Source organism: Scyliorhinus torazame, chromosome 30 (assembly GCF_047496885.1).
Source record: "Scyliorhinus torazame isolate Kashiwa2021f chromosome 30, sScyTor2.1, whole genome shotgun sequence".
Lineage (NCBI taxonomy): Eukaryota > Metazoa > Chordata > Chondrichthyes > Carcharhiniformes > Scyliorhinidae > Scyliorhinus > Scyliorhinus torazame.
In genome coordinates this window covers 5094268-5121537 of record NC_092736.1, presented here as the reverse complement: position 1 = coordinate 5121537, position 27270 = coordinate 5094268, and the positions used below count along the sequence as shown (strand labels likewise).

General features: G+C 52.5%; 1 protein-coding gene across 2 annotated transcripts in view; it reads right to left on the bottom strand.

Moving 5' to 3' along the window:
* The window catches only part of iqgap1 (IQ motif containing GTPase activating protein 1), a 164216-nt gene that overhangs the window by 41344 nt on the left and 95602 nt on the right, over positions 1-27270 (bottom strand). For both annotated transcript variants that reach the window (XM_072492698.1, XM_072492699.1), the window contains 11 exons: positions 21824-21914; positions 19821-19988; positions 18284-18426; positions 12477-12647; positions 12301-12384; positions 11482-11553; positions 9060-9129; positions 8087-8295; positions 6876-7031; positions 5852-6015; positions 993-1217 (listed from right to left, as the gene is read on the bottom strand). In XM_072492698.1, coding sequence (XP_072348799.1) covers positions 993-1217; positions 5852-6015; positions 6876-7031; positions 8087-8295; positions 9060-9129; positions 11482-11553; positions 12301-12384; positions 12477-12647; positions 18284-18426; positions 19821-19988; positions 21824-21914 — 1553 coding nt within the window. The remainder of the gene's footprint in view (positions 1-992; positions 1218-5851; positions 6016-6875; positions 7032-8086; positions 8296-9059; positions 9130-11481; positions 11554-12300; positions 12385-12476; positions 12648-18283; positions 18427-19820; positions 19989-21823; positions 21915-27270) is intronic.

Sequence of the window (27270 nt, the reverse complement as noted above, 5' to 3'; positions counted from 1 at the left end):
GAGGTAAGTTTTTTTTTTATACACAGAGTGTAGTGGATACCTGCCGGAGGAGGTGGTGGAAGCAGGGACGATAGTGACATTTAAGGGGCATCTTGACAAATACATGAATAGGATGGGAATAGAGGGATACGGACCCAGGAAGTGTAGAAGATTGTAGTTTAGTCGGGCAGTATGGTCGGCACGGGCTTGGAGGGCCAAAGGGCCTGTTCCTGTGCTGTACATTTCTTTGTTCTTTGGTCCTCGTACTCCCTCCCTCAACGATCAACGCAGCAATCCTTGTTCCCTGATACATTATCTCAGATCACTGTTGTGATCAATGGGACACAGCACTTGAGACAATGTGCACCATATACCCTCAGGTCAGAGCTTGGGACTGTAAAAACAGCACAGCCCCTGCTTGAGACAGATTGGTACAACCCCACCCCCTGAATTGGGAAACTGCCCCAGTGGCTGGTTAGGTTTGGAATTCTCCATCCCAGAGCCCGGGGGAGACTGGACCATTGAATGTAATCAAGGCTGAGTTACACAGATTTTTGCTGGACAAGAGACTCAAAGGTTACGTTGACAGACAGTGAAGTGGAATTAAGACCACAAAGCAGAACAGCTGTGACCTTACTGAATGGTGCAGTAGGCCCGATGGGCCAAATGGCCTACTCCTGCTCCTATCTCTTATGATCCTGTACTGCACAGTGCGACAATTACGGGTGGGTCAACACTCTTTCTTGCAATGGCAGGTCGGGGATTTCCATAATCTCTGATGTAAAGCACCTTTCCTCAGTCTCGCCTCTCTCATTACCCCGAGAGCCTCTTCCCCAGTCGTCTGATGTCCCTCATAACCTGGGCCCACACCACTCAGACTAGAGTTGGGAGCAGCATTGTTAAAGGGGGCAAATGAGGCATTATCTTCGCAGAGGAGTCTCTCCAGGTGTGTGGAGCAGCACAGGTAGGTTACAGACCGTACGCGTCGATCTGTGTTGTACACCCTCCTTTACCTGGCCTCTCCTGTCTGCGACTCCATTTGGTTCACCCAGGCCTTGTAAATATCCACAGGGTCGGTCTTGATGTTCATCGATCGCTCCTCAATGATCTCCTTGACAACGGGTGCCAGGATCTGTCGGAGAGCGTTCTGCCCCCGCGCCCCACGATTGAAGCTGACCACCATCTTAATAACCGTGGGGTTTCCCGTGATGATCTCATGAAGCTGATCCACCTTTGACCTGCGGAAAGTAGGGAACATGTTGGGGTCAGAATGGCTGAGACCAAATGTCCGACACACAGCATACACACACGCAGAGACACGTGTACACACAGTGTACACACACGCAGAGACACGTGTACGCACAGCGTACACACACGCAGAGACACGTGTACGCACAGCGTACACACACACAGAGACACGTGTACACACAGCGTACACACACGCAGAGACACATGTACACACAGCGTACACACACGCAGAGACACGTGTTCACACAGCGTACACACACGCAGAGACACGTGTACACACAGCGTACACACACGCAGAGACACGTGTACGCACAGCGTACACACACGCAGAGACACATGTACACACAGCGTACACACACGCAGAGACACGTGTACACACAGCGTACACACACAGAGACACGTGTACGCACAGCGTACACACACGCAGAGACACGTGTACGCACAGCGTACACACACAGAGACATGTGTACACACAGCGTACACACACGCAGAGACACGTGTACGCACAGCGTACACACACACAGAGACATGTGTACACACAGCGTACACACACGCAGACACGTGTACACACAGCGTACACACACGCAGAGACACGTGTATGCACAGCGTACACACACAGACACGCGTACGCATAGCGTACACACACAGAGACACGTGTACGCACAGCGTACACACACGCAGAGACACGTGTACGCACAGCGTACACACACGCAGAGACACGTGTACGCACAGCGTACACACATGGAGACACGTGTACGCACAGCGTACACACACGCAGAGACACGTGTACGCACAGCGTACACACACGCAGAGACACGTGTACGCACAGCGTACACACACGCAGAGACGTGTATGCACAGCGTACACACACGCAGAGACACGTGTACGCACAGCGTACACACACGCAGAGACACGTGTACACACAGCGTACACACACAGAGACATGTGTACACACAGCGTACACACACGCAGAGACACGTGTATGCACAGCGTACACACAGAGACACGTGTACGCACAGCGTACACACACACAGAGACACGTGTACACACAGCGTACACACACACAGAGACACGTGTACACACAGCGTACACACACGCAGAGACACGTGTACACACAGCGTACACACACGCAGAGACACATGTACACACACGCAGAGACACGTGTACGCACAGCATACACACACGCAGAGACACGTGTACGCACAGCGTACACACAGAGACACGTGTACACACAGCGTACACACACACAGAGACACGTGTACGCACAGCGTACACACACACAGAGACACGTGTACGCACAGCGTACACACACAGAGACACGTGTACGCACAGCGTACACACACGCAGAGACACGTGTACGCACAGCGTACACACACGCAGAGACACGTGTACGCACAGCGTACACACACGCAGAGACACATGTACACACAGCATACACACACGCAGAGACACGTGTACGCACAGCGTACACACACGCAGAGACACGTGTACGCACAGCGTACACACACGCAAAGACACGTGTACGCACAGCGTACACACAGAGACATGTGTACACACAGCGTACACACACGCAGAGACACGTGTACGCACAGCGTACACACACACAGAGACATGTGTACACACAGCGTACACACACGCAGACACGTGTACACACAGCGTACACACACGCAGAGACACGTGTATGCACAGCGTACACACACAGACACGCGTACGCATAGCGTACACACACACAGAGACACGTGTACGCACAGCGTACACACACGCAGAGACACGTGTACGCACAGCGTACACACACGCAGAGACACGTGTACGCACAGCATACACACACGCAGAGACACGTGTACGCACAGCGTACACACACGCAGAGACACGTGTACGCACAGCGTACACACACGCAGAGACACGTGTACGCACAGCGTACACACACGCAGAGACACGTGTACGCACAGCGTACACACACGCAGAGACACGTGTACGCACAGCGTACACACACGCAGAGACACGTGTACGCACAGCGTACACACACGCAGAGACGTGTATGCACAGCGTACACACACGCAGAGACACGTGTACGCACAGCGTACACACACGCAGAGACACGTGTACACACAGCGTACACACACAGAGACATGTGTACACACAGCGTACACACACGCAGAGACACGTGTATGCACAGCGTACACACAGAGACACGTGTATGCACAGCGTACACACACGCAGAGACACGTGTACACACAGCGTACACACACGCAGAGACACGTGTACGCACAGCATACACACACGCAGAGACACGTGTACACACAGCGTACACACACGCAGAGACACGTGTACACACAGCGTACACACACAGAGACACGTGTACACACAGCGTACACACACGCAGAGACACGTGTACACACAGCGTACACACACGCAGAGACACATGTACACACAGCGTACACACACGCAGAGACACGTGTACGCACAGCATACACACACGCAGAGACACGTGTACGCACAGCGTACACACAGAGACACGTGTACACACAGCGTACACACACACAGAGACACGTGTACGCACAGCGTACACACACACAGAGACACGTGTACGCACAGCGTACACACACAGAGACACGTGTACGCACAGCGTACACACACGCAGAGACACGTGTACGCACAGCGTACACACACGCAGAGACACGTGTACGCACAGCGTACACACACGCAGAGACACATGTACACACAGCGTACACACACGCAGAGACACGTGTACGCACAGCGTACACACACGCAGAGACACGTGTACACATAGAGTCCATATACACTCAACTGCGGGAGGCAATGATACACTGATATTGTCACTGGACTAGTAATCCAGAGATTCAGGGTAATGGTCTGGGGGTCCATAAGAACTAGGAGCAGGAGTCGGCCATCTGGCCCCTCGAGCCTGCTCCGCCATTCAATGAGATCATGGCTGATCTTTTGTGGACTCAGCTCCACTTTCCGGCCCGAACACCATAACCCTTAATCCCTTTACTGCTCAAAAATCTATCTATCTTTGCCTTAAAAACATTCAACGACGTCACCCCAACTGCTTCACTGGGCAGGGAATTCCACAGATTCACAACCCTTTGGGTGAAGAAGTTCCTCCTCAACTCGGTCCTAAATCTGCTCCCCCTTATTTTGAGGCTATGCCCCCGAGTTCGAGTTTCACCACCAGTGGAAACAACCTCCCTGTTTCTATCCTATCTATACCCTTCATAATCTTATATGTTTCTATAAGATTTCCCCCCACATTCTTCGAAATTCCAATGAATATAGTCCCAGTCTACTCAGTCTCTCCTCATAAGCCAATCCTCTCAACTCCTGAATCAACCTAGTGAATCTCCTCTGCACCCCCTCCAGTGCCAGTACGTCCTTTCTCAAGTAAGGAGACCAAAACTGTACACAGTGCCCAGGTGTGGCCTCACCAGCATCCGATAGAGCTGCAACATAGCCTCCCTGTTTTTAAACTCCATCCCTCTAGCAATGTTAAAAGCTCGCCATAGCAGATGGTGAAATTTGAATTCCGTGAGAACTCTTGAATTAAAAGTCTCCGGATTGTTGTAAAAACTCACCTGGATCACTAATGTTAGGGAAGGAAATCTGCCAATCTCACCTCGTCTGGCCTACATGTGACTCCAGACCCACAGCAATGTGGTTGACTGTTAAATGCCCTCTGAGATGGCCTAGCCAGCCACGCACTTCAAGGGCAACAAATGATGGTCCAGTCACATCCCATGAATGAATTGAAGAATCCCGATCACCAACTCTTTTGAAGAAAGTCTGATCCCGTTCCCAAGAACTTAACCAAATTCCTGTCCATCTATCCTCTCATTAGTGTTGGGACATTGACCATTGCTCTAGACAATAAATCCCACTCTCTTGTAGCAAAGAGTTCGTATTGTATGGAATAGACCAACACCTCCGTCTATACCTATCCCTTCAATCCCATTTCATAATGAGAACACAACGAGAACATACATGATCGCACTGAACAGTGGATCAGACTCGAGAAGCTAAATTACCTAATCCTGCTCCTAATTCTTATATTCTAAGGAAGAAATTATTCTGTCTGATTCCACCTTCCAGCTCTTGGTCTGCAGGTAACAGCACCTCAAGCACAAATCTGGTGTTTTTGATTAATAAGGGGACCAGGGGTTATAGAGAGAAGGGCAACAGGGTAGCCCAGTGGTTAGCACTGCTGCCTACTGCACTGAGGACCCGGGTTCGATCCCGGCCCCGACCCCGCCTGTGTGGAGTTTGCACATTCTCCCCGTGCTTGCGTGGGTTTTGCCCCCACAACCCAGAGGTGTGCAGGGTAGGTGGATTGGCCACGCTAAATTGCCGCTTCATTGGAAAAAAAATTGGATACACTAAATTAAAAAAGAAAAAAAAAAAAGCAGAGGAGGCAGGAGAATGGGGATGAGGAACACACCAGCCATGATCGAATGGCGGAGCCGACTCGATGGGCCGAATGGCCTAATTCTGCTCCTATATCTTATGGTCTATAACCAGATATTTATCCAGCTCCTCTGAATGGGGTCAGACCCCCAGTGGCCAATTTGGGGTTGGGGAGTGGGAAGCAGGTGTGCGCAGGACATACTTGATTTCTTCCTGCAGGGCGGTTTTGAAGAGTTTCAGCAGCAAGTATTCTTCCCTCTGGTTAGAGGCGTAATTATATAGCGTGAAAATGACCGAGTCCATGAACTTGGTGGATTTGTTCTGTGGCATCTGAAAGATCAACTTGGCCAAGTAGGTGGGGTTAGTCTGGAGACAGAAAGAAAGATAGAATTTGGCAGTGATTTCTGCTCTTTAAACGGATCCATTTATTTTACATTCAACATTCCACCTACCCCTCCTCCAGAACAGCAGGCTCCACAGACACGGACTCGCTCGAGGATCCACCAATGGATGATTCACACACCAGCAAGAAAATGGCCCAAAACCCTTTCTGGAGAAAGGATGTACATTTCTATAGCACCTTCCGCAACCTCGGCATGCTACATAGTTAATGAAATATTGCCTTGAAGTTGAAGCATTTTTGCGACGTAGGAAATGCAGTGGGAAATTTGCGCACAGGAAGCTCCCACAAGCAGCAGTGTGATAATGCCCAGATAATCTGTTTGTGATTTTGATTGAGGTATCAATATTCGCCAGCATGCGCAGGATAGCTACCTCGTTCTGCTTCAAAATATGAGATTAAATGGGGGGGTAGAATCAGTGATGGGGAGAGTGTACATGGAGCTGTGGGAGGGGATTAAATGGGTGGGTAGAGTCAGTGATAGGGGAGAGTGTACATGGGGGTGTGGGGGGGGATTAAATGGGTGGGTAGTCAGTGATAGGGGAGAGTGTACATGGGGGTGTGGGAGGGGAGTGAATGGGGGGTAGAGTCAGTGATAGGGGAGAGTGTACATGGGGTGTGAGAGCGGAGTGAATGGGTGGGTAGAGTCAGTGATAGGGGAGAGTGTACATGGGGGTGTGGGAGGGGAGTGAATGGGGGGTAGAGTCAGTGATAGGGGAGAGTGTACATGGGGGTGTGGGAGGGGATTGAATGGGTGGTTAGAGTCAGTGATAGGGGAGTGAGTACATGGGGCTATTGGCGGGAAAGCCTCTGGCTGGAGCTTTACCTGGAGCAGGTAGAAGAGATTCTGATAAGCCTCAAGCTTCATACGCTTTTCCTTGCTCAAGGCCTTCAGGCCTCCTTTCTGCTTGTTGATCTGCATCATGTCTGAGAGCTGCCCCTTGTTTTTCCGGGTCAGTTTCTTACTGTGCGATACTACTTCCTGGAAAACCAGAGAGGAATCCATCAATGTCAGGTTGTGAATCCATCACTGCAAATCAGCCCCTGCCCCCGCCCGAACCCCCCCCCCCCCCCCCCCCCCCCCCCCCCCCCCCCACCAGCTCGTCACTGCGAATCTGCCCCCGCCATAATCTCAGTCTCTCGACTGGGGAGGGGTGAGGGGATCTCATTTAGGGCATCCATATTCCCCAAAAGAGTAATTTTTCTGAGAGTTTTGCTGTATTCCCTTCACCCAGTACAGTATTCACATGGTGGTATTCCCATTGTTGAGGAACTCGGGGTGCCTGGCCCCTCGAGCCTGCTCCACCGTTCAAACCAATTCCTGAGACATATTATTGTTTTCCTGAAGTGATATTCCCATTAAATAGGGACAGTATTCCTATGTTGTTATTCCTGGAGTGATAGTCCATTACCCTGACAATAATCTTGCTATTCCCTGAGGGATGTCCCCATTAACAGGAATGGTATTTCGGGAGTGACACTCCCAGAACGATATCCCATTATCGGGAAGATATTCCTGTTATTCCCAGGGTGATATTCATGATATTGCCAGGGTGATATTCCTGTTATTCCCAGGGTGATATTCCTGGTATTCCCAGGGTGATATTCCTGGTATTCCCAGGGTGATATTCCTGTTACTCCCAGGGTGATATTCCTGTTATTCCTTCCTGTTATCCCAGGTGATATTCCTGTTATTCCCAGGGTGATATTCCTGTTTATCCCAGGGTGCTATTCCTGTTACTCCCAGGGTGATATCCCTATTACTCCCAGGTGATATTCCTGTTGCTCCCAGGATGATATTCCTGTTATTCCCAGTGTGATATTCCTGTTACTCCCAAGTGATATTCCTGTTACTCCCAGGGTGATGTTCCTGTTATTCCTTCCTGTTACTCCCAGGGTGATGTTCCTGTTATTCCTTCCTGTTACTCCCAGGTGATATTCCTGTTACTCCCAGGTGATATTCCTGTTACTCCCAGGTGATATTCCTGTTACTCCCAGGGTGATATTCCTGTTACTCCCAGGTGATATTCCTGTTACCTGCAGTGTGATTTTGTTCTTCACCAGGAGCCCGATCTTGATGTCCATCATGTTGAGATCATTCTCCAGTTGCTGATTGGATCGGATCCGGGTGACCACTTCCTCTCTCAGTCGCATCATCTCCACCTCCTCCTGAAAATCCTGGTCACTCTGATCGAGCAGGTGGACAAACTTCCTGACCACGGCCATCGGAGGCTGCTCCGCATTGACTGTCCGAGAGGAGAGGATGAGTGAGTGAGACAGGAGAGAGGAGAGGCACCGGACAAACGCGACTTCACGCCAGGCTGTGCGGGCTTTCAGAGATTAGTCGGCTCTGTCATCTGCGGCTAAAACTCTGTCGGCCCAGACGGTTTACTCACCGAGCTCCAGGGGCCGCTTTGTCTTGGTCCCTGACTCTCGTTTTTCCATCCTCATTCCCACAACATTTTCCCGCCTCCAATTCCTAACTTCCCTCTTCCCTCCTCTCTGGGCCAACTATCATAGAGTTTACAGGGCAGAAGGAGCCGGTTCGACCCATCTGCACCGGCCTTGGAAAGAGCACCCCACTTAAGCCCACACCTCCACCCTAACCCCGTAAACCAATAACCCCACCGAACCTTTTGACACTAAGGAGAATTTATCATGGCCAATCCCCACCTAACCTGCACATCTTTGGACTGTGGGAGGAAACCGGAGCACCCGGAGGAAACCCACGCACACACGGGGAGGATGTGCAGACTCCGCACAGACAGTGACCCAAGCCGGGAATCAAACCTGGGACCCTGGAGCTGTGAAGCAACTGTGCTAACCACTGTGCTACCGTGCTGCCCGATTTACGCTCTTCCTGAATTTCTCCTTCTCCCCTCTACTTTGATGCAATAATCCAAAAAGAAACTAACCACAGAGGGTTTGGTAACTTTACAGCTGCTGGATCAGAGATATGAGAGTGGTGGTCACACAGGCTCCAACACTGATACTCCGTTCCGATACTTACTCAGCGTTTTATAATCATCTCTGGCCTTGTTTGCTCTGATAAATGCTTGGATTTTAACAATATCAGGTTCCTGAAAATGAAAGGGAAAAGAGGAGATAAATATTAACCCCAGCAGGCACAGCGAGTGTCTGTTCTAACTTGGGATGAACCCCACTGGCAGCGCCATGAGGGAAGGAGGGCCAGCGGGAAAGAATTGGGTAGCTCACAGTTACTGACCTGCGTGTCCAATGACGAGACAGAGCACAGGAATGAGATAGAGAATCTGGTGAACTGGTGCAATGACAATAATCTCTCCCTCAATGTCAACAAAACAAAGGAGATTATCATCGACTTCAGGATGCGTAGTGGAGAACATGCCCCTGTCTACATCAATGGGAACCAAGTAGAAAGGGTCGAGAGCTTCAAGTTTTTCGGTGTTTAGATCACCAACAGCCTGTCCTGGTCCCCCAATGCCGACACTATAGTTAAGAAAGCCCACCAACGACTCTACTTTCTCAGAGGACTAAGGAAATTTGGCATGTCACCTACGACTCTCACCAACTTCTACAGATGCACCATAGAAAGCATTCTTTCTGGTTGTATCACAGCTTGGTATGGAGCCTGCTCTGCCCAAGACCGCAGGAAACTACAAAAGGTCATGAATGTAGCCCAGTCCATCATGCAAACCAGCTTCCCATCCATCGACTCTGTAATTCCCGCTGCCTCGGAATAGCAGCCAGCATAATTAAGGACCCCACTCACCCCGGACATTCTCTCTTCCACCTCCTTCCGTTAGGAAAAAGATACGAAAGTTTGAGGTCACGTACCAGACGACTCAAGAACAGCTTCTTCCCTACTGCCACCAGACTTTTGAATGGACCTACCTCGTATTAAGTTGCTCTTTTCTCTACACCTTGCTATAACTGTAACATTATATTCTGCAGTCTCGCCTTCCTTCCCTATGTACGGTGTGCATTGTTTGTACAGCAAGCAAGAAACAACACTTTTCACTGTATACTAAGACGTGACCATCCCCCCCCCGCTGAGTTGCAACTGTCAAACAAAAAGTGTCCCTGCCATCGCTGGCGACATGGGACAAGAAATGTAACAAGAGGAGATTATTTTCCCACGGGTTTTGGGGAATTAAATACCACAGGAAAGTAATAGATTTAAAATTATTGACCAAAGCGCGAGAAGGGAAATGAAGGGAGACATTTTCCACACAGAGTTAAGATCTGGAAGGGGCTACCTGAGCGTGCGGTGAAATCAGAATCCAGAGGAACTTACTATAAGTGTTTAGAGAGGCACTGGAAAACTCTCAGGGATCTGGGGGAAAGAAATCAAGACTGGAATGGGATTAAATGTGACTGCTCTTTCAAAGAACCATCACAAGCAGAATGGGGTGAATGGCATCCTTCTCTGGTGTAGAGTCCCAATGTTCTAAGGAGCAGTTGAAGAGTGAGTTCAATCGGATTGCAGCATTGACAAGGAAATCAGATAAAAACTAGGAGAGGAAGGATGTGAACGGGTATAGGGGAAGACATGCTGCCTGGCAGATCAAACCCTGGTTAAATCACAGGTCAAGCCCCGTGCTGACCTGTAGCTGTTAGGGCTGAATGAATCTCACGCTACTTCTGAACAGTTGTAACCTACAAGATCCTGAAGGGGGTTTGACAGAGTGGACGCTGAGAGATTGATCGGGGGAATCTAAAACACTGGGAGGCTCAGTCTCAGAAGAAGAGGGCCGATCGCTCAGAACTGAGAGGAGTAGAAATGTCTTCACGCAACGGGTTGTGAATCTCTGGAATTCTCCGTCCCAGAGGATTGAGGAAGCCTCATTGTTGAATCTATTTAATTTTGGGACAGACCGGTTTTTGGTGTCTCAGGGAATCGAGGGTTATGGGGAGGGGGCAGGAAAATGGTGCCCCAAATCAGCCGTGATAGTATTGAATGGAGGAGCAGGTTCAATGGGCCGAATAGCCTACTCCTGCTCCTATGGAGCACACCAGAATGACAGGGAGTGGGATAGCTTGATCTTGGTTTCGGACAATGCTCGGCACAACATCGAGGTCCAGCAACTGTGACGGTACCAGAAAGTCTCTCATCACAGTTCAGCGATGCAGGGCTGGAATGTTATTCTATCTGTGTCTTTGCAGAGTAAGCTGGTTTAAAATGCCAAACCCGGGCGGCACGGTGACACAGTGGTTAGCACCGCTGCCTCACGATGCCGAGGATCCGGGTTCGATCCCGGCTTAGGGTCACTGTCCGTGTGGAGTTTGCACATTCTCACCGTGTTTGTGTGGGTTTCGCCCCCACAACCCAAAGATGTGCAGGCTAGGTGGATTGGCCACGCTCAATTGCCCCTTAATTGGGAAAGCATTTCAAAAAGCCAAACCCCAGCATGATTGGCGTCATTGACTGTGTAACATGCAGCAATACTCACATGATCCTTGAAATATTTAATCCGATCCTGGTACTTCTTCTTAGCCTGGTGCATCCGCACTAATGACTGAATCTGTGTCAGAAATAGATAGAGAAAGTGGGAAGGTGTGTGTGGGTGAGGGAGAGAGTGAGAGAGAGACAGAGACAGGGAGAGAAAGGGAGAGAGACAGAGAAAGAGAGGAGTAAAATGAGAGAGGAAGCAAAGGAAGTGGGGAAGATAGAGAGGGAGGTGAAAGTAAGAGCGATATAGAGACAGAGAGCATGAATGTATGAGTGGGGAGTGAGACAGAGAGAGAGAGAAGAGTGAGTGAGTGAGTGTGGAAGTAAAGTGACAGAGGGAGAAAGGAAGATGGATAGAGAGATGAAAGTGAGGGAAAGATATGGAGTGGAGACAGAGAGAATGAATGTGTGGGAGGGAGAGAGAGAAAGATGAAAAGAGAGACAGAGAGAGAGTGAGGGACAGAAAGAAAGTCAGGGAGAAACGGGGAAGAGACAAAAAAACTGGTTTAAATACAATTGGCTGTTTTGCAAACAACACTGAGCTGACCCAGGAACAAAGGAGACCAGTGTCACCCACACTGGCAATGTGTGTACCAGACGACATGCACTGTGTGTACCAGACGACATGCACACTGGCAATGTGTGTACCAGAGGGCAGTTTGTACACATGGTATTGAGTGTGTACCAGAGGGCATGTATATGCACTGATATCGGTAAAGAGCTGAATTTCCCTGAACAATTCACTCCCAATAATTACAAAAGACTGAATTTCCTGGCTCCTAAAATCTAAGTTTAATTAAAGGAGCAGATGTTACTTTACCTTCACAGCGGAGTCTGCATTGTCTTTGAGGTACTGAAGCCTTTTTTTGTAGGCCTGTGCTTGTTTGTGACCTCGCCAGTTAGACTGCGGGAAAAGGAGGCTGCAATTACATCCCACAGGCACAATACATTTTAATTTTTATGCATTAAATTCTTCCAGAGAGTTGACTTGTTTACCTGAATGGTCAGGATTGCCGGCTGCTGTTTCTTCAGGAAGTTCAGCCGGTCCGAGTATCCCCTCCGGACCAGGTAACCCCGGCAACGTGCCTGTAGCTTGGTGATGAGAGTCTCATTGGCCACCCACAGTTGCTCTCGGTTATAGGCAGCTGTCACTCCTGAAATTGTCGACTGTGGGGAGTAAGAAACAGCAGCCAGTTACAACTGAGCGGAGAGAGTGAGAGAGAGAGGAACAGAGAGAGAGAGGGAGGAACAGAGAGAGAGAGGGAGACATAGAGAGGAAGAAACAGAGAGAGAGAGAGAGAGAGACAGAGAGAGAGAGAGACAGAGAGAGAGAGACAGATGGAGAGAGAGAGAGACAGAGACAGAGAGAGAGAGAGAGACAGAGAGAGAGAGACAGAGAGAGAGACAGAGAGACAGAGAGAGACAGAGGGAGAGAGGGACAGAGAGGGACAGAGAGAGAGAGAGGGACAGAGAGAGAGGGACAGAGAGAGAGAGAGAGGGACAGAGAGAGAGAGGGACAGAGAGAGAGAGGGACAGAGACAGAGAGAGAGAGAGACAGAGAGAGAGAGAGAGACAGAGGGAGAGAGGGACAGAGAGAGAGAGAGAGACAGATGGAGAGAGAGAGACAGAGAGAGAGAGAGAGAGACAGAGAGAGAGAGACAGAGAGAGAGAGACAGAGACAGAGAGACAGAGAGGGAGAGAGGGACAGAGAGAGAGAGAGGGACAGAGAGAGAGGGACAGAGAGAGAGGGGGACAGAGAGAGAGGGGGACAGAGAGAGAGAGGGACAGAGAGAGAGAGGGACAGAGAGAGAGAGGGACAGAGAGAGAGAGAGAGACAGAGAGAGAGAGGGACAGACAGAGAGAGGGACAGAGAGAGAGAGGGACAGAGAGAGACAGGGACAGAGAGAGAGGGACAGAGAGAGAGACAGGGACAGAGAGAGAGGGACAGAGAGAGAGAGAGGGACAGAGAGGGAGGGACAGAGGGAGGGAGGGACAGAGGGAGGGAGGGAGAGATGGAGGGAGGGAGAGATGGAGGGAGGGACAGAGAGAGGGAGGGACAGAGAGAGGGAGGGACAGAGAGAGGGAGGGACAGAGAGAGGGAGGGACAGAGGGAGGGAGGGACAGAGGGAGGGAGGGACAGAGGGAGGGAGGGACAGATGGAGGGAGGGACAGATGGAGGGAGGGACAGATGGAGGGAGGGACAGAGAGAGGGAGGGACAGAGAGAGGGAGGGACAGAGAGAGGGAGGGACAGAGAGAGAGGGAGGGGCAGAGAGAGGGAGGGGCAGAGAGAGAGATAGAGGTGACTAACTGGTAGTGATTGGTGACTCTGGTGAATTATTATTGTACTTGTCACTCTCAGGATGAACAGGTCTGATTGGTGAAAGTTGAAGTGTGAGCAACATTTCAAACAGGAAATAGTCATTTTAATTTATATTGTGCCACCACAGGACATCCCAAAGCTCTTAACAGCCAGCGATGTACTTTTGAACTGGAGTCACTCTTGAATGTAAGAAACGCAGCAGCCAATATACGCACAGCAAGCTCCCACAAACAGCAATGGCCCAGTAAGGACTGACTGAGGGATAAATATTGACCAGGAAACGAGCAATAACTCCCCTGATCTGCTTCGAAATAGTGTCAGGAAATCGGTTACATTGACCCCGAGCAGGCAGGTGGGGCCTCGGTTTAGCATCTCACCCCAAAGGCAGCGCCTCCGACAGTGCAGCGCTCCCTCATGCTGCACAGCGCTCCCTCGGTGCTGCACAGCGCTCCCTCAGTACTGCACAGCGCTCCCTCGGTACTGCACAGCGCTCCCTCAGTACTGCACAGCGCTCCCTCGGTACTGCACAGCGCTCCCTCGGTACTGCACAGCGCTCCCTCGGTACTGCACAGCGCTCCCTCGGTACTGCACAGGGCTCCCTCAGTACTGCACAGCGCTCCCTCGGTACTGCACAGCGCTCCCTCGGTACTGCACAGCGCTCCCTCGGTACTGCACAGCGCTCCCTCGGTACTGCACAGCGCTCCCTCGGTACTGCACAGCGCTCCCTCGGTACTGCACAGCGCTCCCTCATGCTGCACAGCGCTCCCTCGGTACTGCACAGCGCTCCCTCGGTACTGCACAGCGCTCCCTCGGTACTGCACAGCGCTCCCTCGGTACTGCACAGCGCTCCCTCGGTACTGCACAGCGCTCCCTCGGTACTGCACAGCGCTCCCTCGGTACTGCACAGCGCTCCCTCGGTACTGCACAGCGCTCCCTCGGTACTGCACAGCGCTCCCTCGGTACTGCACAGCGCTCCCTCGGGACTGCACAGCGCTCCCTCGGTACTGCACAGGGCTCCCTCATGCTGCACAGCGCTCCCTCGGTACTGCACAGCGCTCCCTCGGTACTGCACAGCGCTCCCTCAGTACTGCACAGCGCTCCCTCGGGACTGCACAGCGCTCCCTCGGTACTGCACAGCGCTCCCTCGGTACTGCACAGCACTCCCTCGGTACCGCACAGGGCTCCCTCGGTACTGCACAGGGCTCCCTCAGTACTGCACAGCGCTCCCTCGGTACTGCACAGCGCTCCCTCGGTACTGCACAGCGCTCCCTCGGTACTGCACAGCGCTCCCTCGGTACTGCACAGCGCTCCCTCGGTACTGCACAGGGCTCCCTCGGTACTGCACAGGGCTCCCTCGGTACTGCACAGCGCTCCCTCGGTACTGCACAGGGCTCCCTCGGTACTGCACAGCACTCCCTCGGTACTGCACAGCGCTCCCTCATGCTGCACAGCGCTCCCTCGGTACTGCACAGCGCTCCCTCAGTGCTGCACAGCGCTCCCTCGGTACTGCACAGCGCTCCCTCATGCTGCACAGCGCTCCCTCGGTACTGCACAGCGCTCCCTCGGTACTGCACAGCGCTCCCTCGGTACTGCACAGGGCTCCCTCATGCTGCACAGCGCTCCCTCATGCTGCACAGCGCTCCCTCATGCTGCACAGCGCTCCCTCGGTACTGCACAGCGCTCCCTCGGTACTGCACAGCGCTCCCTCGGTGCTGCACAGCGCTCCCTCATGCTGCACAGCGCTCCCTCGGTACTGCACAGCGCTCCCTCGGTACTGCACAGCGCTCCCTCGGTACTGCACAGCGCTCCCTCGGTACTGCACAGGGCTCCCTCGGTACTGCACAGCACTCCCTCGGTACTGCACAGCGCTCCCTCGGTACTGCACAGCGCTCCCTCGGTACTGCACAGCGCTCCCTCATGCTGCACAGCGCTCCCTCGGTGCTGCACAGGGCTCCCTCGGTACTGCACAGCGCTCCCTCGGTACTGCACAGCGTTCCCTCGGGACTGCACAGCGCTCCCTCAGTACTGCACAGCGCTCCCTCGGTACTGCACAGCGCTCCCTCGGGACTGCACAGCGCTCCCTCGGTACTGCACAGCGCTCCCTCGGGACTGCACAGCGCTCCCTCGGTACTGCACAGCGCTCCCTCGGTACTGCACAGCGCTCCCTCGGTACTGCACAGCGCTCCCTCGGTACTGCACAGCGCTCCCTCGGTACTGCACAGCGCTCCCTCGGTACTGCACAGCGCTCCCTCAGTACTGCACAGCGCTCCCTCGGTACTGCACAGCGCTCCCTCGGTACTGCACAGCGCTCCCTCGGTACTGCACAGCGCTCCCTCGGTACTGCACAGCGCTCCCTCGGTACTGCACAGCGCTCCCTCGGTACTGCACAGCGCTCCCTCAGTACTGCACAGCGCTCCCTCGGTACTGCACAGCGCTCCCTCGGTACTGCACAGCGCTCCCTCGGTACTGCACAGCGCTCCCTCAGTACTGCACAGCGCTCCCTCAGTACTGCACAGGGCTCCCTCGGTACTGCACAGCGCTCCCTCGGTACTGCACAGCGCTCCCTCAGTACTGCACAGCGCTCCCTCAGTACTGCACAGCGCTCCCTCAGTACTGCACAGGGCTCCCTCGGTACTGCACAGCGCTCCCTCGGTACTGCACAGCGCTCCCTCGGTACTGCACAGCGCTCCCTCGGTACTGCACAGCACTCCCTCGGTACTGCACAGGGCTCCCTCGGTACTGCACAGCGCTCCCTCGGTACTGCACAGGGCTCCCTCGGTACTGCACAGCACTCCCTCGGTACTGCACAGCGCTCCCTCGGTACTGCACAGCGCTCCCTCATGCTGCACAGGGCTCCCTCGGTACTGCACAGCGCTCCCTCGGTACTGCACAGCGCTCCCTCGGGACTGCACAGCGCTCCCTCAGTACTGCACAGCGCTCCCTCAGTACTGCACAGCGCTCCCTCAGTACTGCACAGCGCTCCCTCAGTACTGCACAGCGCTCCCTCAGTACTGCACAGCGCTCCCTCAGTACTGCACTGGCAGTGTCACACTTGGATTAATGTGCTGAAGCTCTGGAGGAACCTTGTGATTCAGACACGAGGGTGATCCCAACGCAGCCAGGGCTGGCGCACACTGGGTCGGTTCGGAGATTGGGCCTGACGCACTCTGGGTCGGTTCGGAGATTGGGCCTGGCGCACACTGGGTCGGTTCGGAGATTGGGCCTGACGCACACTGGGTCGGTTCGGAGATTGGGCCTGACGCACACTGGGTCGGTTCGGAGATTGGGCCTGACGCACATTGGGTCGGTTCGGAGATTGGGCCTGGCGCACACTGGGTCGGTTCGGAGATTGGGCCTGACGCACACTGGGTCGGTTCGGAGATTGGGCCTGACGCACACTGGGTCGGTTCGGAGATTGGGCCTGGCGCACACTGGGTCGGTTCGGAGATTGGGCCTGACGCACACTGGGTCGGTTCGGAGATTGGGCCTGGCGCACACTGGGTCGGTTCGGAGATTGGGCCTGGCGCACACTGGGTCGGTTCGGAGATTGGGCCTGGCGCACACTGGGTCGGTTCGGAGATTGGGCCTGACGCACACTGGGTCGGTTCGGAGATTGGGCCTGACGCACACTGGGTCGGTTCGGAGATTGGGCCTGATGCACACTGGGTCGGTTCGGAGATTGGGCCTGACGCACACTGGGTCGGTTCGGAGATTGGGCCTGGCGCACACTGGGTCGGTTCAGAGATTGGGCCTGACGCACACTGGGTCGGTTCGGAGATTGGGCCTGGCGCACACTGGGTCGGTTCGGAGATTGGGCCTGACGCACACTGGGTCGGTTCGGAGATTCGGCCTGACGCACACTGGGTCGGTTCGGAGATCGGGCCTGACGCACACTGGGTCGGTTCGGAGATTGGGCCTGACGCACACTGGGTCGGTTCGGAGATTCGGCCTGACGCACACTGGGTCGGTTCGGAGATCGGGCCTGACGCACACTGGGTCGGTTCGGAGATTTGGCCTGACGCACACTGGGTCGGTTCGGAGATTGGGCCTGACGCACACTGGGTCGGTTCGCAGATTCGAAGTTTACGTTGAAAGAACTTGTGGAATGTCTGACAAAGGAGGATGGAGTCGGTTGGGGGTGGGTGGGGGGGGGGGGGGGGGGCGATGGTGGGGAAGGGAGGTGATGGTGGGGGGGGGGGGGGCTGTGCTGCAATCCTGAGAACCTGGGAAACAGTGAGTTGGAGGCAATTATTCCAATGGAAGGAGTCTAAGGATAAATGGGAAGGAGACAGGATCTGGAGGAGAAGAAAGTGAGGAAAATTCAAGGTGACCCCTTAACATGTTGTACAAGCTCCTGTCAACAGACCACACAAACCAAATCCCCCCCCCACTCTCAATTTTTGAAGTGGCTGGTTTTAAATATCGACATTAATCACAAGGAAAAGGTGATGATAGGAATTGGGATCGGACTCTGCTCTGTACCTGGATTTCTTCTTTGCTGAGTTGTGTGTTGTTCTGGATAAACCCAGGTGGCTGCTGCCAGCTCCCTTGCTTCGTTGCCAGGTTGTAGTAATAATGGTAGCCGCCTTTCGCCCAGTGTCTGACCCACTGGCTGCCATTATCTCCTGCGGGTCAAAGGGCACAGCTTTAAAGGGACACATTACTGTTTGCACCACAATCCACAGGGCAACATGACCCGACCCTCACTGCCCGAGGGCCTTGGACACCACTCTACCCTGGACCCTGTGTGACTGAACGTCCAACCTCGAAACACGCGCCGTTTTCTTCAGCGACCAATTGGCTGGGCCAGTGACCACTGTCTCGTGATTTAAAGAGTACCCAATTATTATTTTTTCCCAATTAAGGGGCAATTTAGTGTGGCCAATCCACCTACCCTGCACATCCTCTTGGGTTGTGGGGGGTGAGACCCACGCAGACACGGGGAGAATGTACAAACTCCACACGGACAGTGACCCGGGGCCGGGATCGAACCCGGGTCCTCGGTGCCGTGAGGCAGCAGTGCTAACCACTGCACCACCCTGGACCATCGTCCAGGGATGTCCAGTGTCACAGCCGCTCAATGAAAATGCTCGGATAGAGTGGGGTAAGGATGTCATCACGCTGGGTGTGAGTTCAAAAAATACATCTCCTTACGGCTAACCTTGTGACTCTGAATAAATCCGGTTCCAGGATTTATGCCACGTTTTGGGATTGAATTCTGCGATTCGCTCATTCCTGTGTGAAGCTGGCATTGACGATGCACAAGGTCGGGGGGTTACTCCAGATAAACGTTTGTTCATTCTTGGGACGGTACGGCAAGGCTGGTATTCATTGCCCAGCCCATTTCTGTCCTTGGTGATGATGAATCTCCTGGTTTGAAATCGAGTGGCCCCTTGGGGGCCAACCTCTGCAGTAACCGTACTAACTCTGGGACTGGAGTCACGTCCAGACCAGAGATCCCCTTCCCTGGGTGACAATAGCGAACCAGGTGGCTTCACGGTCACTTTCACTGATTCCAGATTTTCATCTCCAGGTTTTATTTTAAATAGAATTCAAATTCTCAAACCTGGTTGCCCGAAAGTGGATTTTATTGGAGCAATTCGACAATTAACCGCCTCCAGTTAATACTCGCCCCGGGTTTGTGACGATATGCATAAGGTAAGTTTGGACATAGTGTCAGGCATGACCTCCGACCACTAGGCGGCATTGTAAACCCATCACGTCGCCATGTGATCTGGGAGTTGGTTGGGAGATAAGATGTATTTGCAGCATTTCCACAAGAGTTGTTTAGTGTTAGTTGTTTGTTAGTTTATTTATCCTACTAATCTTACCACGCAGTCCTGTAATAAACTATTTTAAACAACATGTTCTGTAGTTTATCAGACACTTCGGTTACAGAACATCACATTGCTCTGTTCTGCCACTGGAAGCAATAACAATCAAATGTTGGCACTAATACCGTGACACAGGAGCCCAGCAGGAAATTACCACTAGCACCGGGAGAGGACCCCTCGCTAACCTTCCACCTTCTTGGCCTGCTTGGCCTCGGTCAGTTCCTGCTGGTAGATATCGTCACATTCTGAGGTGACTCCGTACAATCCAACGTCGGCACTTCGCAGAGCACTTAGTATCTGTGCTGTCTCTCCAGTGTCCACCGCTTCATTGATAGCCAGAATCCCCAAGGAAACTAGACAGAGAGAGAGAGAGACCAGGTTAAATAGCAGCAACAGGTCCAGCTCAGAGTGGGAGGGGAGTAGCTCAGTGTCACTGCCACCTCCGGGTTCCCACATCTGGGTCTCACGGACCAATTATTGAGCAGCAGCTCCCGCTGGGGCTCCGGGGGGGGGGGGGGGGGGGGAGCTAATGTTTTGCCTGGTCCAGTACGAAGCTCGACAACCCAGGACCACTCCAGGCTTAGTGCCTGCTCGGTGTAACAACTTGAGAGCTTCGCAACCATTTTCAATCGGCCAGAACTTCTGACCCCAGTGGTTCATGCTGGAAAGTGTGTGAGTGGGCTCATGATTATGCAAGTGTGGGTATTCTTTCACAGGGTGCGGGCATTCATGGGCTAGGTCACCATTCTTTTTTTTTTTATTTAATTTTTTTTACTCTCCTCCTTTTTCACATTTTCTCCCACATTTCCACCCATCAACAATAAACATTAATCAGCAAGATGTCAATCCCCATAATAACAACGATCCCATCCGCCCACCAACCCCCAAACCTCAGCCCACATGTTTACATAAACAAATGACAAAAAGGAATCAGGGATTACCCATAGTCACCCTTAATCTACACAGCCCCCCTCCCCTCAATCCTCCCCCCCACCCCCCAAAACGAATGTTCGATGTTATCCAGTTCTTGAAAGTGCATAATAAATAGTGCCCATGACTTGTAGAACCCCTCCGAGCTGCCCCTCAGTTCGAACTTAACCTTCTCAAGGGTCAAGTATTCCAACAGGTCCCCCCGCCACGCCAGGGCACTGGGTGGAGAGGCTGCTCTCCATCCCAGCAGGATCCGCCTTCGGGCGATCAGCGAGGCGAAGGCTATGATATCTGCCTCCGCTCCAGATTCCAACCCTGGCTGGTCCGACACCCCGAATATGGCCTCCTGGGGACCCGGGTCCAGTTTCACACACACCACCTTGGAAATTACCCTAAACACCTCCTTCCAGTACTCCCCTAGCTTTGGACAGGACCAAAACATATGAACGTGATTAGCACACCCCCCCCCCCCCCCGCAACGCTCACACACATCCTCTACTCCTTCAAAATATCGGCTCATCGTCGCCCTCGTGAGGTGCGCTCTATATACCACCTTCAGCTGTATCAGCCCCAACCTCGCACATGAGGTGGAGGCATTCACTCTCCGGAGCACCTCACACCAGACCCCCTCCTCTATAACCTCTCCCAGCTCTTCCTCCCACTTTGCTTTGATCCCTTCCAGTGGTGCCTTCTCCTCCGACACATACAGCAGCAAGTCAGGTCACCATTCTTTGCCCATCCCTAATTGCCCTCAATAAGGTGGTTGTGAGTCAACTCCTTGAATCACTGCAGTCCGTGCAATGTTGATACACCCAGTGTCAGTGCATGCGAGTGTATTGTGCTAGTGAGCATGTGTGCTCTGGTGAGTGTTTCACTGCATGTCAGTGTGTGTATGTGCTAGTGTGTGTGTGTACATGCATTAGTGCGAGTGTGTGTGTCAGTGAGTGTATGTTCGTGTGTATGTTTGTGCACTAGTGAGTGTATCATTGCACACCAGCATGTGAGAGTTGGTGCGGTTAATGAGTAAGGATGGGATCAAGCTTGTGGTTAGAGTGTTCCTGGTACCCAGACAGCAACCCCCGACTCGCTCAGCCAGAAATCCAACAACTGAGGCCTAGGCCAGTCCTTGAAGATTACAGCCCCATTATTGGGGGTCCCTGGTAAACCAGAAAAAAAAAGTGTGATTTGTTTTGGGTAGTGGATTCATTTGAAGTTTGGCACACCATGCGTATTTCACACAGTGACAGCAGAAACTCACATTTCTCAGCGTCCTGGGTGTCCTTGTTGGATTTCCAGATGGTGTCCTGAATCTCATCCAGCCAGAGCACAGCAGTGTCATCCTGGGTTTCCTGCGGAGAGTGGGAATCATCAGCAGCTACCCCAGCAAACCCGGCGAACTGGCAATTCAGTTGCGGCCAACTTCACCTCTGACCAATCAGTAAAAACTTACTCATTGACATCATGGTTGGAACTGTGTTCTCAATACTAGTTTAAAAATAACTTTGCTGTATTTCACAGTATATTTCACAACCTCAGAAGATTGCAAGCCAATTTATAAAGAATTACTGCAATTACTGTAATATTTTGTATGTGTGAATTTGTAATGATTTTGTGCATTTGTAAATAAAGTGCAACGGGTAAAAAGCAGCCAGTGGAAATATCTCTTTAATCATTGCAGCTGGAATCCTTCCTTGGTTACTGACCCAGGACAGATATTTATTGGGAACTGCACCTGGGAACTACCATTACCTGGATTGTGTGGGAGCGATTTCCACCATAGAATCATAGAAGTTTACAGCATGGAAACAGGCCCTTCGGCCCAACCAGTCCATGCCGCCCAGTTTTTACCATTAAGCTAGTCCCAGTTGCCCGCACTTGGCCCATAACCCTCTATACCCATCTTACCCATGTAACTATCTAAATGCTTTTTGAAAGACACAATTGTACCCGCCTCTACTACTACCTCTGGCAGCCCATTCCAGACACTCACTACCCTCTGAGTGAAGAAATTGCCCCTCTGGGCCCTTCTGAATCTCTCCCCTCTCACCTTAAACCTATGCCCTCTAGTTTTAGACTCCCCTACCTTTGGGAAAAGATGTTGACTATCTACCTTATCTATGCCCCTCATTATTTTATAGACCTCTATAAGATCACCCCTAAGCCTCCTACGCTCCAGGGAAAAAAGTCCCAGTCTATCCAGCCTCTCCTTATAACTCAAACCATCAAGTCCCGGCAACATCCTAGTAAATCTTTTCTGCACTCTTTCTAGTTTAATAATATCCTTTCTATAATAGGGTGACCAGAACTGCACACAGTATTCCAAGTGTGGCCGTACCAATGTCTTGTACAACTTCAACAAGACGTCCCAACTCCTGTATTCAATGTTCTGACCAATGAAACCAAGCATGCCGAATGCCTTCTTCACCACCCTGTCCACCTGCGACTCCACCTTCAAGGAGCTATGAACCTGTACTCCTAGATCTCTTTGTTATATTAGTGCAGCAGGGTAAAACATTTACTATCACTTTACCCGGGTAAGTCTAATTTGTACTGGGCTCTGGACTCAGAAAATAGCTTCGTCAGAATGTTAATATTTCAAATAACTGATAAAACCAACAGATAAATTCAAGTTGGGCATTTGCAGGGTTATTTGAGAATCACATTGGAGAGTCAATTCAAAGAAAAGGCACAGGAATGGCCGACCAAGCAGCCTTATTTTTTGTTAAGATCGATGATAGGCTGTCACCACCGGGAGAGCTCCATCACCATGAATGAGAGGGCAGGGCCTCACAGGCAGTGACGCACCGACACCACTGTGGGGCGCTCTGACAGGAAGTGACACACCGACTCCACTGTGGGGCGCTCTGACAGGCAGTGACACACCGACTCCACCAGGCGGCGCTCTGACAGGCAGTGACACACCGACTCCACTGTGGGGCGCTCTGACAGGCAGTGACACACCGATTCCACTGTGGGGCGCTCTGACAGGAAGTGACACACCGACTCCACTGTGGGGCGCTCTGACAGGCAGTGACACACCGACTCCACTGTGGGACGCTCTGACAGGCAGTGACACACCGACTCCACTGTGGGGCGCTCTGACAGGAAGTGACACACCGACTCCACTGTGGGGCGCTCTGACAGGCAGTGACACACCAACTCCACTGTGGGGCGCTCTGACAGGCAGTAACACACCGACTCCACTGTGGGGTGCTCTGAGTGGCAGTGACTCACCGACTCCACCAGGCGGCGCTCTGACAGGCAGTGACACACCGACTCCACTGTGGGGCGCTCTGACTGGCAGTGACTCACCAACTCCACCAGGCGGCGCTCTGACAGGCAATGACACACCGACTCCACTGTGGGGCGCTCTGACTGGCAGTGACTCACCGACTCCACCAGGCGGCGCTCTGACAGGCAGTGACACACCGACTCCACTGTGGGGTGCTCTGACAGGCAGTGACACACCGACTCCACTGTGGGGCGCTCTGACAGGCAGTGACACACCGACTCCACCAGGTGGCGCTCTGACAGGCAGTGACACACCGACTCCACTGTGGGGCGTTCTGACAGGCAGTGGCACACCGAATCCACCAGAGGGCACTCTGACAGGCAGTAACACACCGAATCCACCAGGTGGCGCTCTGACAAGCAGTGTCACACTGACTCCACTGTGGGGCGCTCTGACAGGCAGTGGCACACCGACTCCACTGTGGGGCGCTCTGACAGGCAGTGACACACCGACTCCACCAGGCGGTGCTCTGACAGACAGTGACACACCAACTCCACCAGGCGGTGCTCTGACAGACAGTGACACACCAACTCCACTGCGGGGCGCTCTGACAGGCAGTGACACACCGACTCCACCAGGGGGTGCTCTGTCAGGCAGTGACACACCGACTCCACTGTGGGGCGCTCTGACTGGCAGTGACACACCGACTCCACCAGGGGGTGCTCTGTCAGGCAGTGACACACCGACTCCACTGTGGGGCGCTCTGACAGACAGTGACACACCGAATCCACCAGGGGGCACTCTGACAGGCAGTGACACACCAACTCCAGCAGGTGGCGCTCTGACAGGCAGTGACACACCGACTCCACTGTGGGGCGCTCTGACAGGCAGTGAACAAAGAACAAAGAAAAGTACAGCACAGGAACAGGCCCTTCGGTCCTCCAAGCCTGTGCCGACCATGCTACCCGTGTAAATTAAAATCTTCTGCACTTCAGGGGTCCGTATCCCTCTATTCCCATCCTATTCATGTATTTGTCAAGATGCCCCTTAAATGTCACTATCGTCCCTGCTTCCACCACCACCTCCGGCAGCGAGTTCCAGGCACCCACTACCCTCTGTGTAAAAAACTTGCCTCGTACATCTACTCTAAACCTTGCCCCTCGCACCTTAAACCGATGCCCCCGAGTAATTGATCCCTCCACCCTGAGAAAAAGTCTCTGATTATTCACTCGGTCTATGCCCCTCATAGTTTTGTAGACCTCTATCAGGTCGCCCCTCAACCTCCGTCGTTCCAGTGAGAACAAACAGAGTTTATTCAACCGCTCCTCATAGCTAATGCCCTCCATACCAGGCAACATCTTGGTAATTCCCTTCTGCACCCTCTCTAAAGCCTCCACATCCTTCTGGTAGTGTGGCAACCAGAATTGAACACTATACTCCAAGTGTGGCCTAACTAAGGTTCTATACAGCTGCAACATGACTTGCCAATTTTTATACTCAATGCCCCAGCCAATGAAGGCAAGCATGCCGTATGCCTTCTTGACTACCTTCTCCACCTGTGTTGCCCCTTTCAATGACCTGTGGACCTGTACTCCTAGATCTCTCTGTCTGTCAATACTCTTGAGGGTTCTACCATTCACTGTATATTCCCTACCTGTATTAGACCTTCCAAAATGCATTACCTCACATTTGTCCGGATTAAACTCCATCTGCCATCTCTCCGCCCAAGTCTCCAAACGATCTAAATCCTGCTGTATCCTCTGACAGTCCTCATCGCTATCCGCAATTCCACCAACCTTTGTCTCGTCCGCAAACATACTAATCAGACCAGTTACATCTTCCTCCAAATCATTTATATATACTACGAACAGCAAAGGTCCCAGCACTGATCCCTGTGGAACACCACTGGTCACAGCCCTCCAATTAGAAAAGCATCCTTCCATTGCTACTCTCTGCCTTCTATGACCTAGCCAATTCTGTACCCATCTTGCCAGCTCACCTCTGATCCCATGTGACTTCACCTTTTATACCAGTCTGCCATGAGGGACCTTGTCAAAGTCCTTACTGAAGTCCATATACACAACATCCACTGCCCTACCTGCATCAATCATCTTTGTGAACTCCTCGAAAAACTCTATCAAGTTAGTGAGACACGACCTCCCCTTCACAAAACCGTACTGCCTCTCGCTAATACGTCCATTTGCTTCCAAATGGGAGTAGATCCTGTCTCAAAGTATTCTCTCCAGTAATTCCCTACCACTGACATAAGGCTCACCGGCCTATAGTTCCCTGGATTATCCTTGATACCCTTCTTAAACAAAGGAACAATACTGGCTATTCTCCAGTCCTCCGGGACACCACCTGAAGACAGTGAGGATCCAAAGATTTCTGTCAAGGCCTCAGCAATTTCCTCTCTTGCCTCCTTCAGTATTCTGGGGTAGATCCCATCAGGCCCTGGGGACTTACCCACCGTAATATTTTTCAAGACGCCCAACACCTTGTCTTTGTGGATCTCAATGTGACCCAGGCTATCTACACACCCTTCTCCAGACTCAACATCCACCAATGGGCAGCACGGTAGCATTGTGGATAGCACAATTGCTTCACAGCTCCAGGGTCCCAGGTTCGATTCCGGCTTGGGTCACTGTCTGTACGGAGTCTGCACATCCTCCCCGTGTGTGCGTGGGTTTCCTCCGGGTGCACCGGTTTCCTCCCACAGTCCAAAGATGTGCAGGTTAGGTGGATTGGCCATGATAAATTGCCCTTAGTGTTGGGTGGGGTTACTGGGTTATGGGGATAGGGTGGAGGTGTGGACCTTGGGTAGGGTGCTCTTTCCAAGAGCTGGTGCAGACTCGATGGGCCGAATGGCCTCCTTCTGCACTGGAAATTCTATTATCTTATAATTCCTTCTCTTTGGTGAATACTGATGCAAAGTATTCATTTAGTACCTTGCCCATTTCCTCTGGCTCCACACATAGATTCCCTCCCCTGTCCTTCAGTGGGCCACCCCTTTCACTGGCTACCCTCTTGCTTTTTATGAACGTGTAAAAAGCCTTGGGATTTTCCTTAACCCTATTTGGAAAATCCCAAGGCTTTTTACATATTCATAAAAAGCAAAGTGACACACTGATTCCACTGTGGGGCGCTCTGACAGGCAGTGACACACCTACTCCACCAGGTGGTGCTCTAACAGGCAGTGACACACTGATTCCACTGTGGGGCGCTCTGACAGACACTGACACACTGATTCCACTGTGGGGCGCTCTGACAGGCAGTGACACACCGACTCCACCAGGTGGCGCTCTGACAGGCAGTGACACACCGACTCCACCAGGGGGTGCTCTGTCAGGCAGTGACACACCGACTCCACTGTGGGGCGCTCTGACCGGCTGTGACACACCGACTCCACTGTGGGGCACTCTGACTGGCAGTGACACACCGACTCCACCAGGGGGTGCTCTGTCAGGCAGTGA